Source organism: Marmota monax, unplaced genomic scaffold, assembly GCF_021218885.2.
Source record: "Marmota monax isolate L192 unplaced genomic scaffold, Marmota_monax_Labrador192_F-V1.1 WCK01_AAM20220418_F8-fsc00029, whole genome shotgun sequence".
Classification (NCBI taxonomy): Eukaryota; Metazoa; Chordata; class Mammalia; order Rodentia; family Sciuridae; genus Marmota; species Marmota monax.
In genome coordinates, this window is record NW_026693024.1 from 8,983,572 (window position 1) to 9,001,629 (window position 18,058).

An 18,058-nucleotide genomic window follows, 5' to 3' on the forward strand; every position below is an offset into this window, starting at 1 on the left:
GCTATTTACTCAGCTAGTAAAAGCCATAAAATTTATAGATCCATTAAAACATCTCTTCTTCACACAGTGCTTCAATAGCAGCTTTGATTCTAAGAGAGCTGGCTTTCTATTTAGAAAAAATTTAGTAATTTTAAGTCCAAAATGAGAGGGATAGTAAGAATTTCCCATCTCTTTTAGCCACTGCATATTCCAGTGAACCCAACAACAGAACAAAATCGTTAACTCAAGAAGAATGTATCTTATTCCAGTTCCCTTAAGGGCAGCTCAGTAGTTAGTTTCACCCCAATGAATACCGACTACAGGAAAGAATGAACAAACAAAATGGGAGTTTTTCAGCCATGTTTACTAGCTCACATAAATATTTAAAACAAATACATGTCTTCCCTTTCTCAATCCTTAGTATAAGTTATCACAGTTTTTAATAGACAAAGTATGGTAAATATCCATAGGAAAAAGAATTTTAAAATATGAAAGAGAGGTTAATAAATAGCCAAATACATCAACCATTGAAAGTACTACCTTTTTTTTTTTTAAAGATTAAGCCACTGATTTGCAACTTTATTAAAATAAATTTGATCTTTTAAAAACCAGGTAATTTATAACTTGATTTCACCTTTTTTTTTGGACAGCAGTTGAATTTTTTTACATAAAAATTTGCAAAACTTCAACTAAAGAACAAATAAAACATTCAGACACAGGTTTATACTTCAAAAATTCTACCAACTTCAACAAATAAACAATGACAGCATATCAATTTACATTAGTACTATGGTCCAGACGCACTTTCCATTTAAAACATTTTAATCACGCCGTGTGTGGCATGGTGACTTCTAGTGGGAGTTAGTGTATAGTCTGTTCTTGATGAAGACAACACTAGACAGATGTTGCCTGACGCCTGGGTAATGCTGAATGTGACAAAACCAGCGAGACACATTGAGATATTTCTCCTTTTCTTGAACTGTCAGGTCAACCTAAGTAGGATTAAAAACACACATACATAATACAGCCATAAGCACAGCTATCAATATCATGAGATACTTCTTAGAAATTAGAAAGAAGAAAAAAAAATGTCAGAAAAAAAACAAGAGTTCTCCCTCAAAATCTAATGTATTTAGCCACTTGGGAAAGCTATCCATTTATTAAATGTGTTTATGTTTAGTTCAAAACCAGATGTGCTTTCTAATGAAATATCACATATTCCACAAATGCAAAATTTATATGAATCCAGGGCTGGGAGGCACCCAAAGTTTTTTACTTTACTGGAAAAGAAGATGGGACAGGGAAGATAACAGCTTCTGAAACACTAAGACATAATTCTTTCTCCAACATTTTTTCAGTAAAACTCAAAAGATGGAGAGGTTCACAAATATCAACATGTTTAACAAGCGAACATTGTGTTAAAGAAAACAATCATATATTCACACACATTAAAATGGCTGTATAATGTATAATATTACCGCCTCACTACTCAGCTGAGGAAAAACCTCACTCAAGACAATGACCCACTTAATTTCAAGAGATTATTGTTTAACAGAAGAATTAGAGAAAGACACCAAGTAAAAACACAAGAACAACATACCTTCTGCATTTTGTCTGCAATAAAGCTGAACTCTTGTGGATGTAGCAGTTCACACCTGTTACTCTCAAGCTATGAGTACCCAGAGATGTGGCTATAGAAAGATGCAATGAAAACTATAGGTGCCTATCATTCCACTAGACTCAAATTCAAAGTAGATAACTCTTAGGACTCTTCTAAGACAAAGTTTGGAATTATTAAGAGTCATCAGGTAAAAAGAAAGCCAGCAGGGTGGTAGTATGCACTGGTAGTATGATTCCTTCTCCTTTGTTGATTCAACATTTATTTAACAGATATTCCAAAATCTCCACAGCGCAAAGAAAATGAACAAACAAAAAACCCAGTCAAGACAAGAGGGAGTCAAACCCATCAGAGGTTCTATTATTGGAGATACTTTTAGTAAGATAGAGTCCTGTGGCTTTTCACAATTTAGCATATACTTATGCTGCAAGTAAATGTTTTGCTAAGTGACTGAACCAATAAAATTGAAATACAAATCACTTCACTATTCAAAACTTATTACAGAATGCAAATTAATATTAACAATAAAAAGGTAGTATTTTTTCAATAAACGAGTAACTGAACTCATTTGTGGCTCAGCTTACTTCAAGTGAGTTTCAGGTTTCAGCAATACACACTGAAGTCCTACACACAGGTGGCTGTAGCAAATTATAAAAGTCTGTTCATCTTGCTTGAGGTGCCCTGACACTAAGGAGATGTTACTATACATGTTTCATCAACAATATAGTAGTAAGTCCATGACCCAAAAACAAAAAGCTAACATATTAGTCAAGAAGTCTGGTCAAGGATATCTTTTTTTTAATATAAAAGTTAATTTTTATTAAAATAGAATTCATGTTCAAGTCAAAAGAAAACACCTGCCTGGTGCATTTTTATAGAAGGCACTTAGGCAATCATGTGTGGAACAATCTTGAGTGTTAGTCTGTATTTTGAAATATTTTAAAAACTATTTTGTAAAGAGCTAAATTTTTAGTCCTTATCCAAAGCTTTATGACATGTAAATTTTACCAGAGACTTCAAATAAATAAAAACCTTAATCAGTAGAAAACACAGCTGCAAATCTAAATCTAACAGGATATGGGTCTGAGTTTTCTTACAAGAAACTGAATGAATGAGCCAGGCACAGTGATGCAAGCCTGGTATAAACCCAGCCAGTCAGGAGACAGAGGCAATAGGATTGAGAGCTGGAGGCCAGCCCAGGGAACACAGCAAGAGTCCATCTTGGGGGGAAGGAAGGATGAATGGCTCAACCCACAGGGGAGGGGGAACAGATGAATAGAATTTAAAATCAACTTTAGCAAACTTCTTTGGCTGATAGTTGAAGCAAACAGAAGTAACTTTTACTGCATTTCGACTTCGAATCAGTCGGCTGAATTCTGACTTCTTTAAATTTTAGTTCAGAGCTTTTTCATTTTAAAGTCTCCATGTAGCCATTTTGTGAGATGCTATTTTTTTAGTATTCTGTGTACTAAAATACACAGAGAGTAAAGCATTGCCAATAAAGTTCTAATAATTGTTTGATTTATGTTCAAATTGTGCACCTAGATTTTGAACCAAGTGAAAAGGGCAATAGACAGCGAATAGTAATATTTTAGAATGACATTTGCTTAAACAGAATACTGGCATATGTTGCTAGCAGACCTATTATTTAAAACGAGAACAACATTCAATACGCAGCAAAATAAATATTCTCCAACTTAAAAATTTCATATTCAGAGTCTCTAATGGGGCTGGAGATATAACTCAGTTGGTAGAGTGCTTGCCTCACATGCACAAGGCCCTGAGTTCAATTGCCAGCACCACCACCATAAAAAAAAAAAACAACCCACACACAACAAAAACAAAAAACAAAAAAACCTTACAGAGTCTCTAATGTAAGGACTATAAACACACCCACACAAAGTAATTTTTATTCTAAGACCTTCGAAAGCTTGTAACATTTTCTAATCTACACTAACAATTTCAATTACATGATCTATTTTACGATATTTTTAGTTGATTTACTTTAAGGAGTGTAAATTTACTCATTTTTCCTCACAAAGTTATGCTAGATACACAGAGCTTTTCTGAAAGGATCAGGGTTCCACTTTAACTTTCTTTTAAACTTTGGAACTTGTCCCTGCTAGTCTGAGAAAATGATGATCAACCTCAATCAGTTACCTCTCCTCCTTGGGCAGACATTTTACATATGCAATTACTGTAAACAAACAAACAAAACAACTTTCCCTTTCCAAATGTACTTTTTTTTTAGAACATTTTTGATGGAATCCCCTGGGCTGCTTCACTTTGATTTTCTGTTACCCCTCTTTAGCTAACAATTTTTTCCTTTCTTATAACAGGAAACAGCATGCAATTGTTCTAGTTACCTAGAACAATTTCCTGCTTCGTGCTGGTCTACATATCAGTGTGTCTAGCTGTGCCTGGCTCCTTCTCCCTGCTCTTCCTCTCTGTTTATACTGGCACTCTAATTACTTTAAACCTTACAGCCAAACAGATAATATTCTGAATCACTAATTTTCCATGAAGACATGTAAGACACACTTGAAGTGAACCCTTCCAGATCAGTGTGCAAGACTGATCTGCTCCCCTCCAACTGGCACCAGGAGGCCTTTGGGACATTCTTTAGGGCCGGTGTTCCTAGACTATTTTGTAGCTATTTTACTTTTCTTTTAAAGAATCATATACTCTGCTCGTGTTCCAAACTTCGGAAGAAATGTACTTCAGCTGATAACAATCTTATAGTCAAGCAGCACAGAACATTACAAAGGATTTCAATCATCTTATTAACAGTCTGTCCACAGGGACTACTATCTACTGGTGAGATCACTGGAAGAAAGCAGTGAGTCACTGGTGTTATCAACAGCCACAATGAGGGACACTGAAACAAAGAAGGCACAATATAATATTCCTCAGAGGGATTAGGACAGATCAGATCTTGGAGTATCTCAGCCAACCAAGACTGGGCTCACAATGAAACAAAATACAGAGGTATCACTGATGACTGCTGTTTTGTACACTATGCTGATTACGTATCAAGATTTAACAATGTGAAAAAATAAGGCACATTTTCTAATCTACACCAACAATTTCAATTACATGATCTATTTTACGATACAGGCACAATAAGTAAGGGCAAAAATATATATACTGCCAAAGCAAACAAAGCTGAAGAACCTGATGACTATGAGCAGGTGGCCAATCCAGACTTTGTATCTCTCTGAATTAATACCTAGCAATCACTTTTTTTCTCACCTGTGTATATTTATGCCCAATTTAACAGGGATGTTATTCAACACCACACAGCAATCCTGTTGTGTGTAGATTTTAGTCTGTGAGGCCTGTTCTTTAAGAAGGTCTTTAGATCTCGGAGTATTCTGCCTATACTTGGACTGTGGTGAGAGAGATGCTGGGACCCACGGTTTGAACCCAAAGAGATGGTCAGCAGGATGACATAGGTAGTATTCCACTCAAAGTCATTTTGAAAGGGCATAACATCTTTAATCATAAATCCTCAACACCATATATAAAAAGGATGTGCATCCAAAAATAAGAAATATAAATAAGTACAGATGGTTAAAATATAGCTAAAGTAACCCCAATGTCAATCAATATGCAGAACTAGAGGAAACACTCCTAACCTGTCTGAAAACCCAATGCCCTCCAGGGCACTCAGACTCATAATTAAATAACTTTGCTGCTGGGCCTAAGAATATTTTGCATTCTGGGATTCTGACGGTGTTTACTTTACTGGCAAAGAAAGGCCATGCAAGCTGCTGCCCTTTCAGAGCCCTTCCTTTCCTGCCGGGGTTCTGTTCTCGTGACTAAAAGGCTCAGGGGTCACTCCAGGAAAACTGGGCTAACTGGGCTGCGCAAAATATCCACACAAGAGACACAAATACCTTTTTCTTTGGGGTCACTGTGATGGCTTCTCTGACCTTAAGGGTCTGCAGGAAGAGAGAGAGAGCACGCGCTGACCCCTTTTATTGAGGAGAAGCTTTTCAAATGAGGCCAGGGGTCAGGTTTGAGGGGGCTGAGTCTATCTTCATGATGTCCACTGTCAGGTTGACTGACATTTGGGTAGGCCACACTCAAAGGTACAGTAAGAGCAGGGGACACACACAATGCACTTCCATGGAAGATTCTATCCTAAACAGGGTAAGGGGTTATATTACAAAGGAACAGGTGAGCGTAGCTGTAGCAAGACACACCCATGCATGAGACACTGACCCTAAAACCCAAGAAGGGTGGGGAAAGCTCTGCCACATTTCTGTGACTGAGCACCTCAGTACCCAGCAGGGGAGTGTGACTCAGTCACGTGCAAGGTTGGTCTCCCACACTTTTCCTGCCACATGACCTGCATAAGCCAGTAGACAGGAAGAGTATGTGTATAAATATATACTTGGTTTGCAAGAGTTACACCTCATTCTCATCTATTTATTTTTTTAATTACATGAGACACGTTCTCCTCTTTAATGACAGCTCAGTGCTGCAGGAAGCCAGACCCTGAGTCCTGATAGATGCTCACTAGCTGCTGGCAGTCACCACAATTTTTCCTAAGATTAAGCTTTTAAAGTAACCACAGTCAGTAGCACAGGCTCGCTCAAGCCAAGTTCTGGACTCCCCAAGCTGAAAGACTAGGTTTGCCACCAGGAGAGAGATGCTTAGATACTTCACAGCAAATCCTCTTTACCTTGGAGGCTTTTTTTTCCGTTTTGAAATGAGGTAGGTGCCATGTCATCATTCTAAATTCAAAAAGCTACTAAAATATATTGAACCTAGAACGGAATAAAAAGAGGCTGGTGTGATCAATGTATTTCAGCTCCAACTACATTTTCTTCACATTCAAATAAAATTACTATGATTTAGTGATACTGAAGAACATAACTAAAGATTACATTTCACTACAGATATACAACCTAAAATACTTTACAAATAGATACAGACTGTGAAATATTGCTAATCTCAAAAGCCCAGAGCTGTACAAGGAACTGGGCCAAAAGCCAGGAGGGGCACAAAGAGAAACGACAGGATCCTCCCTGGTCTCCTATTTTGCTTAAAATTGAGCCATATTCCTTGTAAGTATGGGGACTGTTCATCCCATTTCATTCCTGCTAGTGACTGTAATCCTGCGTAGTGACTGGTAGGCTTTCTTTCATGGCCCAAGTGTTTTGGATGAAAAATCATATGGTCGTACTACTTACAAGCAATATTTACAGTCCAACTTATATGCTTTCTAAACAGTGAAAATTCCTCTGGATAGTCATGGTTATCCAAACTCTGAATGTATTCTTTATGATTCTTCATCCTACTTTACTTGTCTCTTTAAATGATCAAATTATATTCTGATCAGGAGTTATCACTAGATTCTGTTTTCTCTAATTAACTGTTTTCATGTAAAAGTCTTATTTTTTCAATGAGATTAATAATTCCTTGAAAATTGAGTTTATAGGTTTTTTTTAATATCCCTCTCTGGTGGGCACACAGTAGGCTCTCAGGAAATAATTTAAATACAATCATAACAACAGGGAGTTTTATGCTAAATTAAGGATCAAACTAGCCTATTGAAATAATACTATTATAGAATACAATTACTTAGGAATGTTTGAGGAACAATTTTTAATAAGGTGAAGTAAATCCAAATTATGGGATTATAGATTGAGTAGGGAGATTAAGAATACAGTAGTCTACTGGTATCTGCAGGGGACTGGTTCCAGGACACCGAAATCCACAGTTTCACATAACACAGTACAGGTTAAGTATAGACTCCACACAACCCTCCTGGTGTCCTTTAAATCACCTCTAGGTTAGTAATGCACTCAATACAGTATAGATGCTACATATGATACTAGATTGGGGAATGAACACCAGAAAAAGTCAGTACAAGTTAAGTACAGATGCCATTTTTTAAAAGAGCCTTTTCAATCTGCAGTTTGTTGAATCTGCAGACATGGAACCTGCAGAAGTAGGGGGCTGAATATAACTGTATCATACATTATTACAGTCTCCTTTAGTTTACAAAGAGTTTCCCCACACACTAAGAAGATACTTGATTCAGGAGACTGAGGTTTGTCTTGGCCCTTCAAAAAATGAGTTCTGTGCCTTTGACAAATCACTCAAAATTCCTAAGCTAGTTTCTGTCTCTGTAAAAGGAAAATTTTTGTACAGCACACCTTGTATTAAAAAAAAAAAAACTCCTTTCATTTTTATTTGATAGTTGAAAATACAAATCTGATTAAATTTAAGACAAATCTCAAAAAATATTCTGAACTTTACAGAAAATAAACCAGAAAGTATCCAGATACTCACTATAAAGCGATGAAGTCCATAGTACAGTAGAATATCTGCTAAAGTAAAGTTATATCCTGTAAGGTAGACTTTATCTTCAAGATACAAATTCAGATCCTAGAAAAAAAACAGTAAAACATTAATGAACAGTATTAACTTGAAAACATTTAGATGGCTATCAGAAATTAAATACTGATATTTAATAAATTTACTCATTCATTCATTTATTCTTTCAGTGGTGGGGAAGGAACTCAGGGCTTTGCACATGCAAATGAAACAAATGCTATGTCACTGATTGATAAATTTATTTATTTATTAATAAATTCAATAAATTAATAAGTTAAAATTAATCTTCGATATTAAGAAAAAAAATTCATTCAAAATCACAATTAGACTCCAGTCACCTCATTTAAAAACACAGAATGAACATTATTAATCTTGTTTGATTTTAAAGAACATTAAAAAATGAAAGAATATTTAAAAAACATTAGAAAATGATAGACTTCTGAACAATTTCTACCTTTTTGCTGGGCATAGTGGTTTAAGATGCAACCCCAATAATTTGGGAGGCTAAGATAAGGGGTTCAAAAATTCGAGGTCAGCCTGGGCAACTTAGCAAGACCTGCCTCAACGTATAAATAAAAAGGGCTAAGAATGGCCATGCATGGTGGCCCACACCTGCAATCAGGAAACCCAGGAATTTGAGCAAGGAGGATCCCAGGTTCAAGGTCAGCCTTGACAATTTAGTGAGACCCTCAGCAGACTACAGAGATCCTGTCTCAAAATAAAAAATCTGAAAAAAGAATGGGGGAAATCGCTCAGCCAGCAGCTCAGAGATGAAGTGCCCTTGAGTTTAATCCTAAATTTAAATTAAAAAAGAGTTGGGGATATAGCTCAATCCCCAGTACAAAAAAAAAAAGTTGAGAATTCCAAGTTACTGGGTTTTGCAGTACATTTGTGTATATGTATGTGTACTTTATGCATACACATACATTTTTAAAACTTTAATTGGAATACATTACATATAACACAAAATTTACCAACTATTTTTAAGCATACACTTCAGTAGGGTTTACAGTTGTTTACACTGCTACATAACCAATCTACAAACTTTTTCACCTTGCAAAACTAGAACTCTATGACCCATTAAACAATTCTCCATTACTCTCCCCTCCAAGCCTGGCAACCACCATTCAACTTTGTTCTGTGACCAACTACCCCAGATACCTCATAAGTGGAGTCATGGGGTAGTTATACTTCTGTGACTGGCTTTATTTCACTTGTACAATGTCAAAGTTCATCCATGTTATAACATGCATCAAAACTGTCTTCTTTTTAAATGGCTGAAGTATACATGTATGTATACACCATATTTTGTTTGTCTATTGACACAACAGACACATGGGTTGTCTACCCTGCCCTAGCTGTTTGAACAATGCTGCTATGAATGCAAGTGTAAATCTCTCTTCAAGGCAATGCTGAATTCTTCTGGGTATAAACCAAGAAGCGGGATTGCTAGATCACAGAGCAACTCTATGAATGTCTTGAGTAAGTGCTGTCCTGTTTTTTTGCTAACAGCTGCATTTTTTTTTTTTTAATATTCTCACCGACAGTGTATCAGTTACAATTTTTCACATCTTTGCCAACCCTTGTTATTTTCTGGCTTTTTTTTAATGGATTTGTTTTGGTGGGTGGCAGCCATCCTAATGAATGGAAGATGGTATCTTATTGTGAGTTGATCTTCACTTCAATCAGTGATTATAATTTCAGCATCTTTTCAAATACTTATTAGCATTAGCATATAGTCTTTGGAAATGTTTACTCAAGTCTTTTGCACATTTTAAAATCAAGTTATTAGTTTTTTGTTGAGTTGGTTTTTTTTGTATACTAAATATTCACAACTTATCAGATACATAATTTTCAGATATTTTCTCCCAGTGTGGGTAGCTTTTTTACCTTTTTGTCATTGGATATAAGATTGAACTTTGAACATCAAAAACTATTTTTTGTGACTAAAATCAGAATTCATAAATATATTTTAGCTATGAAGATAGTCTTAAATGTAGTTTTCATAAACTATGAATAGGAAATACTTTCCTGATTAGTGACATAAAAGGTTTCCTATCAAACAGAATTTCACACTTGAAATAGTCAAAGAAGGGAAATGTCTAACATTTCTTCATTTTTAAAAACAAGTCTTTCTGATGCTATTGCCAAACCTGCTAAAATATTTCCTCTAGAAATCCAACTGATTTTTCTTTTCTTCCCAGCTATTATTAAACTTTTAAACATCATACAATCGAAAGTTGAAAAAACACAATAGACAACTATATGTATCATTCATCTAGAGTCAAACAATGTTAGTATTTCACAATTTTTTTTAAAAAAAAATATTACCTTACTTATAAGGCATTTACTCTTAAGAGCTGTGGTTTTAGCACCAAAATGGAAATTTGACAATTAAGAATTAAATCTTTTCTTAATATCCAAAGAGCAAAAGATTTAAAAATTAAATAATAAGGTAGCCCAGTACAAACATGGTTAAAGAATACATACAAGTAAACTTTTAGAAATAAAAATGGTTCATGAGCATTATGAAAAAATGCCACAACAAAGTCTTATGAAAACAAAGAACACAATGTCAACAGGGAAATCATTTTTTGGCTTGCTTGTTTTAGTAATGTAATTGGGGAGGTGATGGAGAAAAAGGAAAATACCGATGTTGTTTTGTGGAAGAGGCCACTTCATATACTGACATATTGTAAGATTACACTGTTCTGGAGTCCACAGGAACCATGTAGCCTTAAAAAAGATCTTTTTCTTTTTCTTTTTTTTTGGTAAGCAAATAGGGGAAAACTGGATATACATATGTTGAAGAAAAAGACTAGACCCTTAATTCTTATCCTGCACAAAAAGCAAGTCAAAATGGAACTAAAACCTAGGAATTAGATCAGAAATTATGCAACTCCTGGGAGAAAATACAGGGTCGACACTCCAACATATAGGCACAGGCAACAACTTTCTCAATATGACCCCCTAAAGCTCAGGAAATAATGCCAAGAGTTAATAAATGGAATGGCATCAAATTAAAAAGCTTCTGCGCAGCAAAGTAAACAATTTAGAATCTGAAGAGAGAACCTACAGCAAGGAACAATAACGTTGCTAGCTGACAAAGGATTAATATCTAGAATATATAAATAACTCAAAAAACAACCCAATTAATAAAGGGCCAATTAATTAAATAGACACTTCTCAAAAAAATAAATACAAATAGTCAACAAATATACAAGAAAATGTTCAGCATCATTAGCAACTACAGAAAGGCAAATCAAACCTACACTATTTATATCACAGCAGTAAGAATGGCAATTATCAAGAATACAAACAACAAAAAATGCTGGAGAGGATGTGGAGAAAAAGGAACATCTTTACACTGTTGGTGGGATTGTAAATTAGTACAACCACTATGAAAATCAGTATGGAGTTTCCTCAAAAAAGACGAGGCATGGAACCACCATATGACCCAGCTACACCACTCCTCAGTATTTATCCTAAAGAATTAAAGTCAGATAATATGCATACCCATGTTTATAGAAGCACAATTCACAATAGCTAAACTGGAACCAGCCTAAGTGTCCATCAGTGGATAAATGGATAAAGAAAATGAGGTATATGTACACAATGGAGTTTTATTCAGTCATAAAGAAAAATGAAATTATGTCATTTGCAAGAAAATGGATGTAAGTTGAGACCACTGTGTTAAGTGAAATAAGAAATTCAGAAGATCAAGAATCATTTTTTCTCTCATATGTGGAAGCTACAGAGGAAAAAGGAAAAGAAAGGTAAGGGAAGATGTCTCATGAAAATCTAAGGAAGATCAGTGGAAGAAAGAGACCAAGAAGTGGGAGATAGAGAAGAAGGTGGGAATTGCTGGGGAGTGATATTAGCCAAATTATATTATTATATTATGTGCATGTATGAATATGTGACAGCAAATCCCACCATTATGTACAACTACAATGTACCAATTAAAAAAAAAAAGGTAGAAAAAAATAATGGCAACTTTCAGGAAGAAGAAAAAGAAGGCAAGGCTTTTCTTCTAGCAACCTCCCTTGTAGGAATTTAGCCTATGAAACAAATAGGAACATGTTCAATTATCTACCAACAAGCTGATAACTACCTGGGGGTAGATAATTTAAACTGTGGTACAACTTTGTGCTGGAACATACAGGTTATCAAAAGGAAAGAGCACACACGGACATGAAACAATGTTCCCAACACTCGGAGAGCGAACATAAGCCACAGCAGGTTGCTGTGTCCAATAATGGCCCGCTTTTTTAAAAAGTCCCGCATGCTTGCATGCATGGGAAGACCATAAAAAGGATTTAATAAAGACCTGATGACTGAACGCAAGCATTAATAATAGTTCACTCTCGATCATGGGACAATGGTTGTTTAAAATGTTTTACATTTGCTTACTTATATTTCCTAAATTTCTGTAACAAATATTGACTGCCTTTAAAATTAACAACACTATCTTGAAACACCACAGTTGCAAACAAAACAAAAACACAACAACCCTTTCCTTTTCCTGTGCTCGTATGGTGAAAAAGCACACTGTAGTCCATTCACCTCCCCAACTAGAGACAGAACAGCCTGCTCAGGCAGAGGTCACAACAGGTACAAGCTACCTTGAGCTAAAAGGCAACAGGCAAATGCAGCCAAGAGTTGGAGGTCTGCATACCTTGAAGCAAAAGAGAACAGGTAAAGGCAGCCTGTTCCCAGGTCTGGAACCCAAGGGGAGAGATTTCAGCTTATTACAGTCCACGCATTCCAACAAATCACAATACCTTCAACAGCGTGTGGATATCCTCTTTACTGGACTGTCTGTCTACTCGAGTGACCCTGTACTCCAGCCACTGCTGAACTGTTGCTTTTTCTTCTGCAGTACTCCCCAGCAAATACTCCTTGTTGGCTTCTTTGACTAGATGAGTTGCTATGGTAGTCAATCCTGTTAGGCTTGGACCATTGTTTGTTTGAAGAACTGGAATCTTAAAAAAAAAAAAATTCTTCAGATAAATTAAAAAAAATAAAGACCATCAATCATGACTACAAATTCTCAGTAATCACTATATCATGCAGCTGGTTTTCCCATAGTCTTTGTTTTTAAGATCAAGATTATCTATACAGATTAATCAAACAGTGCTAATCCAGGTAAATTAGATTATACAGCAGTAACAAAACCTAAACTCTTACCTTGCCCAATATAAGCTCATTTCTGACTTAAGCAAAGTCTACTGAGGTCTGAAGTGACTGGAGTGTAGCCCAGAGATTTGGGCTCCTTCCATCGTGGCAACTCCCTCATGAAAAATGTCTATAATCACCACAATGGGGGAACTGACCACAGTGGGTGGCACCAGTATCAGCAACCAAAATCTGGAAGTGATGTTTGTCACTATTTCATACATCTCACAGCCAAAACTTTCTCTTAATTCACTCTTTTGGTCCCAGAAAATTTTGATTTTTGTCATTCCCTGATTCTGGAAAAGATTATGCCTTTGCAACTACCAACTTCTGAGAGTGACATGCATTTCATTTACCTAAGACCTATTTTCAAATAAAATCAATTTAGAATTAAAAAAAAAAAAAAAAAGAACAAGAACAAAGGTCACTTGGTTTATAAAGGCAGAGTCAGGGTTCAAATAAAATACCACTGGCTCAGAAGTCCATTCTCTTTATATAACCTGAAGTATACAACTGCTAGTCTTATGTAGTTGCAAATATGGAACATATACTATTTTCACATCAATCTTACAGTTCATGATCTTCAAAGCAATTACTTTTAATGGCTGCATAAGTAATATTCCAATGTGGTAATGTACATTTTGGGAGCCTGGGGGTGGGGAATGGTAGGGATAGAATTCAGGGTCTCAACATTACTCTACCACTGAGCTACACATCTATCCCTGATGTACCATAATTTAATGAACCATTCTTCTACAGCTTAATCCCTAGGCTGTTTTCAGTTTTAAATTATTTTGGGTATGTGGCAGAGAGCTTTAATTCTGGTTTATTTGCTGCCAGTTGCTTAATCAAAAAAAATTGCTGAAACTTATCTGCTATGCCCAGCCCTTTCCCTAAACACATAAACAGAAACTTTCAATAGCTACCCAGTGCTAAAATTTTTTAATCAAAATAAAATAAAATACCACACTTTGAACTGGAAAGCCCTCACAGTTGGACCTCAACTATGATTTTGGGTTTACCTTGCATTGCACCCACTCCCCATACTGATTTTACTTATTGCTCTAGACTTTCCAATCTTTCGTAATTTAGTGTTTTCACACATCTTTCAAAACCTAATTCCTTAAACACCAGCTTTTCCAGGAAGAGTAAAAACCCATCTTCAAGTCATAATTAACTTGCTCTTCCACATTTTTCACTAATGTTTTGTTCCACTAGTACATATCTGCTGTGCTTTCATTTAATTGTTGTTGACTGCTTCTCATACTAGGTGACAAAGGTTTAAGTGTTCCCAGTGTTTTCTAAAAAATATAAACCAATATTGAAAAGTGGCTGACCACAAGGAATTGGTACCAGGAGGAGGAAAAAGAAAAAACAGGCCACCTTAGGGCCAATGCCTAGCCTAATCTGCCACCAATCAGAGGGCCCATCTTAGGCAAGTCACAACCTCACCAGGCTTCGAGTTATTTTAAATGTAAAAACTAAAATATTGCTACTTTTGAGACAAGATTTAACATCAACCAAGGAAAGAAAAAGTTAAGGCCAAAACACACTAGTCTGGAAAAACCTCAAAGGGGCCAGAAACATCAGAATGCATCAAAGTAGTGTTCTACAGCACTTTTTTTGCTGTAATACATTCGCTCCTCGGCAAACAATGACCTTCATAAAACACAAATGTTCTTTTCAATACCCTGGGAAATCTGAGTCTTTATGCTTCATTAGTCAGTCTCACACTCTGTAACTTTCCCTCATTCTCTGCACAAAGCAAACCGAATTGGGGATTACAGGCCTCAAAAAAAAAAAGCCTTCCCTGAATCCTCCAGGGCCAGCCAAGCCCCCAGCACAGGTTCCCTTGGCCATAGCCGCGTCAAAGTAGCACTTTCCGCTACTATAATTTAAATCACTGCCAAGTTTGTCCACCCAGCCAAACAGCAAGCTTCCAGAGGGGAGGGGGCGTGTCCCCTTTATTCAACGCAGAATTCCCCAGGCCCAGTGCAGTACCACCGGGTCCCCGTTTGCGCTGACGGAGTGGTTGCGCAATTAACCAAAGATGCAGTTTCGCCAAGAGCAGCCAGTGAAGGCGAACGCTGGCCTCCACCTTGCTCCATCGAAAGGTCTTTTGTGCCTTCCCTCAAATGGTTTCGTGATGGCTGAATGGGATGCTGAGAATGTCGATGGAGATAAAGCTCAGGCCGAGCCCGTCCTGAGCAGGTTCCCCTTCGTCCCTCCAGGACCTAGAGTGGCAGAAGCCTACGAGGACCAGCCGACCCGCGGCTCGAACGCAGACACGTGGGAGCGGCGGAGCTGCATCCCAACCCCGCCGGCCCGGCCCCGCCAGGTTCGGCAGGCCCCGCTCCAGTCCGCTCCTTCCCCTCCGCGTCGCCTCTGCAGCTCACCTGTCTCTCGCCCTGGGCACTGTACTTATTTCCCTTACTCAGCCCCAGGGACTTCTCCAGCAGCTTCAACTCCGCGGCCGCCGCCATCTTCCGGCCCCAGCTCTTGAGAAGGGTGGAACCAGGACAGCAAAGGCCTCCTGCATTGGCGGAGACGGAAGGCAAGCGTCACCGGTGATTGGCTGAACGCGCAGGAGAGCGTGAGGGCGTGCCTGAGCGCAAGAGGCGTGGCCAAACGAAGGGGCGGGGTCTAGGGAGGGATGAGGGACCGGTGAAGCGGTGATGGCCAATTTCCATTCCCGAGTTTCGCCTCCAGGTAGAGCGAGCAGCAGATCCGAGCTTGGGTTGCTGCAGTCGCCTGTCTTTCCCGGCGTCTGAGTGGCAGGCTGCTGGCCTGGCTGCCAGAGTTAACTAGGTACTTCATTTGGCAGCCTGAGACTTCGAATATAATGAGTAGTTTGGCTCAGGGGTCTGAATTTGAAAGATTGATAGTAAGGAGTTCACAGTCCATTAAGAGTTTCTAACCTATAACATCATTCACGGGGACTTTAATTGTGATGTAAGGGTGATTTGGAAAACCTGAAAATCCTTAATCACATCTCTACAGGTCCTTTTTCCTTAAAAAAAAATCACGTTTACAGATTCCAGGGATTAAGATGGGGCCCATGGTCAGCCTTCCAGACCTTCATTTCCAGAACACATGGAACATTCTGTTTCTTAGGACTAGAAGAAAACAAGAATTCTAAAGGACAAAATACATGATTTATTAAAAACTAATAATAAAATAAAAATGTTAAAGGCCTTTGAAACCTAGAATTACAAAAACATTCTTGTAAAAATCTCTTTTTGCTCAAAAAGGAAATCCAAGTTGAAATTGCAAATTCTGTTATGAGGGATATAGTAATAGAAGAAAATTTATACTATAAAATATTCATATTAATAAAAATGAAAATAAAGAATTTTAAAATAAGACAAAAATCAAAAGCAAAAAAGTAATCAAGATAACTATAAGAAAACTAACAAGGAAAAATTAATAAATAAAATTAACAAAACAATTGCTAATGTAAGAAAGAAATAAAAAGGGGGAAATGCATAAATACACAAAATTAGAAGTGACAAAAAGGAAATGTGAGCATAGCAAAGGAAATTAAAAGAAAATCGAGAGACCTACTTTTTGGAAGTTATGTAAATAAATGTGTAAACTCAGATGAAGCATTTCTGAACAATTTTTCAGAATAATTTACTAAAAAAAAATGCAACCTAATAGAACTGACGTTGGTGGGAGAGGAATTTTAAATATATCAATTACTATGGTAGAAATAAAGGAAGTAGTGAAAGAATTTTCTCATAAGAAGTACCAACTCTATTCTTTCAGGTGAAGGTCAAATGATACAGTCCATCCCATAGAATATTGGCAAAAATACCAAAAATCAAACATTCATGCATAAGATAATTGATGTTCTGTTTATGATAATAAAAATTGCAAACAGATATTCCTACATAATGGATTGGTAAAATGAGCCTCAGTAAATTCATACCATAGATTCTTTTATGCAGCTTTAAAAAAGAATAAGGAACCTCTCTATGTAGTGGTGTGGAATGATCTCTAGGATATGTTAAGAGAAAAAAAGCAAAGCAAAGAAAGTGTTTATGGCATGCTATCATTCATCTAATAAATTTGGGGTGGTATAAATATAAACACATTTTTGCTTCTATTTTAAAAATGAATTACATACCAAAAAATGTTTAAAAAAAAGAAAAAAATATTACTTGTGAGGGAGGGAATAGTATGTAGAGAGCAGAAATAAAAACCAGAACTTTGTAACTACATCTTTTCAGTACAGAAGTCTTTCATGTCCTCAAAACACAATGATTTAATTATACATTCTTTGTGAGAATATTCTATACTCTAAGGACATGAAGTTGTGAAAAAAGTTTTTGGTTTTTTACTGTTGTTGTTTGATGAGCATATTGGCAGCGTCAGTGTTGGTATTGTTATTCCAAAGCACACGCATATATATGAGATAAAACAAAAGAAAAATTGTGGAACTTGGAGCTTTGGCATTGCAGAAAAGGAAGTAGATGTACCTTAGGTAAAGCAAAATCAAAATTCTTCAGTCCTGAACTTGAATCTGAGTTCATAATGGCTTTATCTTAAGAAGAATAAAAATATTTCCTTCCTGTTTTATTTTAAAAGGCCTCAAAACAAGGACTACTCAATAGCAATAAGAACCCCTGAGCACCCAGGTTCTACTTTCAGATACTATTTCTCACCAAAAGGAAAATGCCTAGAAAACTGGAAACATTTTGGAGATTGGCAAATTCCAGACCTGAGCAGAAAATATCTGAATTGAGCCTGGATCGTGTTGTGTAGCAGAAAGGGAAGAAATCATATAAGAGTGACCATGGATGTCAAGGGATAGGATAAGATCACTTTGGGGTCAATAAGAATAATTACAATGAGTTGAAACACTTAAAATAGATTTAAATCTATCAGTTTATAATGATGCTGAAAAAGAAAAATAAGACCAAACGTGAA

The 18,058-nt window shown here is 36.7% G+C and overlaps 1 protein-coding gene across 2 annotated transcripts; it reads right to left on the reverse strand.

Moving 5' to 3' along the window:
• Window positions 1-322: 322 nt before the first annotated feature.
• On the reverse strand, window positions 323-15,675 carry Eef1e1 (eukaryotic translation elongation factor 1 epsilon 1). Of its 2 annotated transcripts, none has more exons than XM_046453490.2 (4): window positions 15,523-15,675; window positions 12,733-12,933; window positions 7,904-7,999; window positions 323-971 (listed from the first exon to the last, which is right to left on the reverse strand). In XM_046453490.2, the coding sequence occupies exons 1-4, from the start codon at window positions 15,607-15,609 to the stop codon at window positions 831-833; spliced, it is 525 nt and encodes a 174-aa protein (XP_046309446.1). In that variant the 5' UTR covers window positions 15,610-15,675; the 3' UTR covers window positions 323-830. The 2 variants fall into 2 exon arrangements, with proteins under 2 accessions (XP_046309446.1, XP_046309447.1); XM_046453491.2 differs by lacking the exon at window positions 323-971 and adding an exon at window positions 5,554-6,372.
• Between the last annotated feature and the right edge of the window lie 2,383 nt (window positions 15,676-18,058).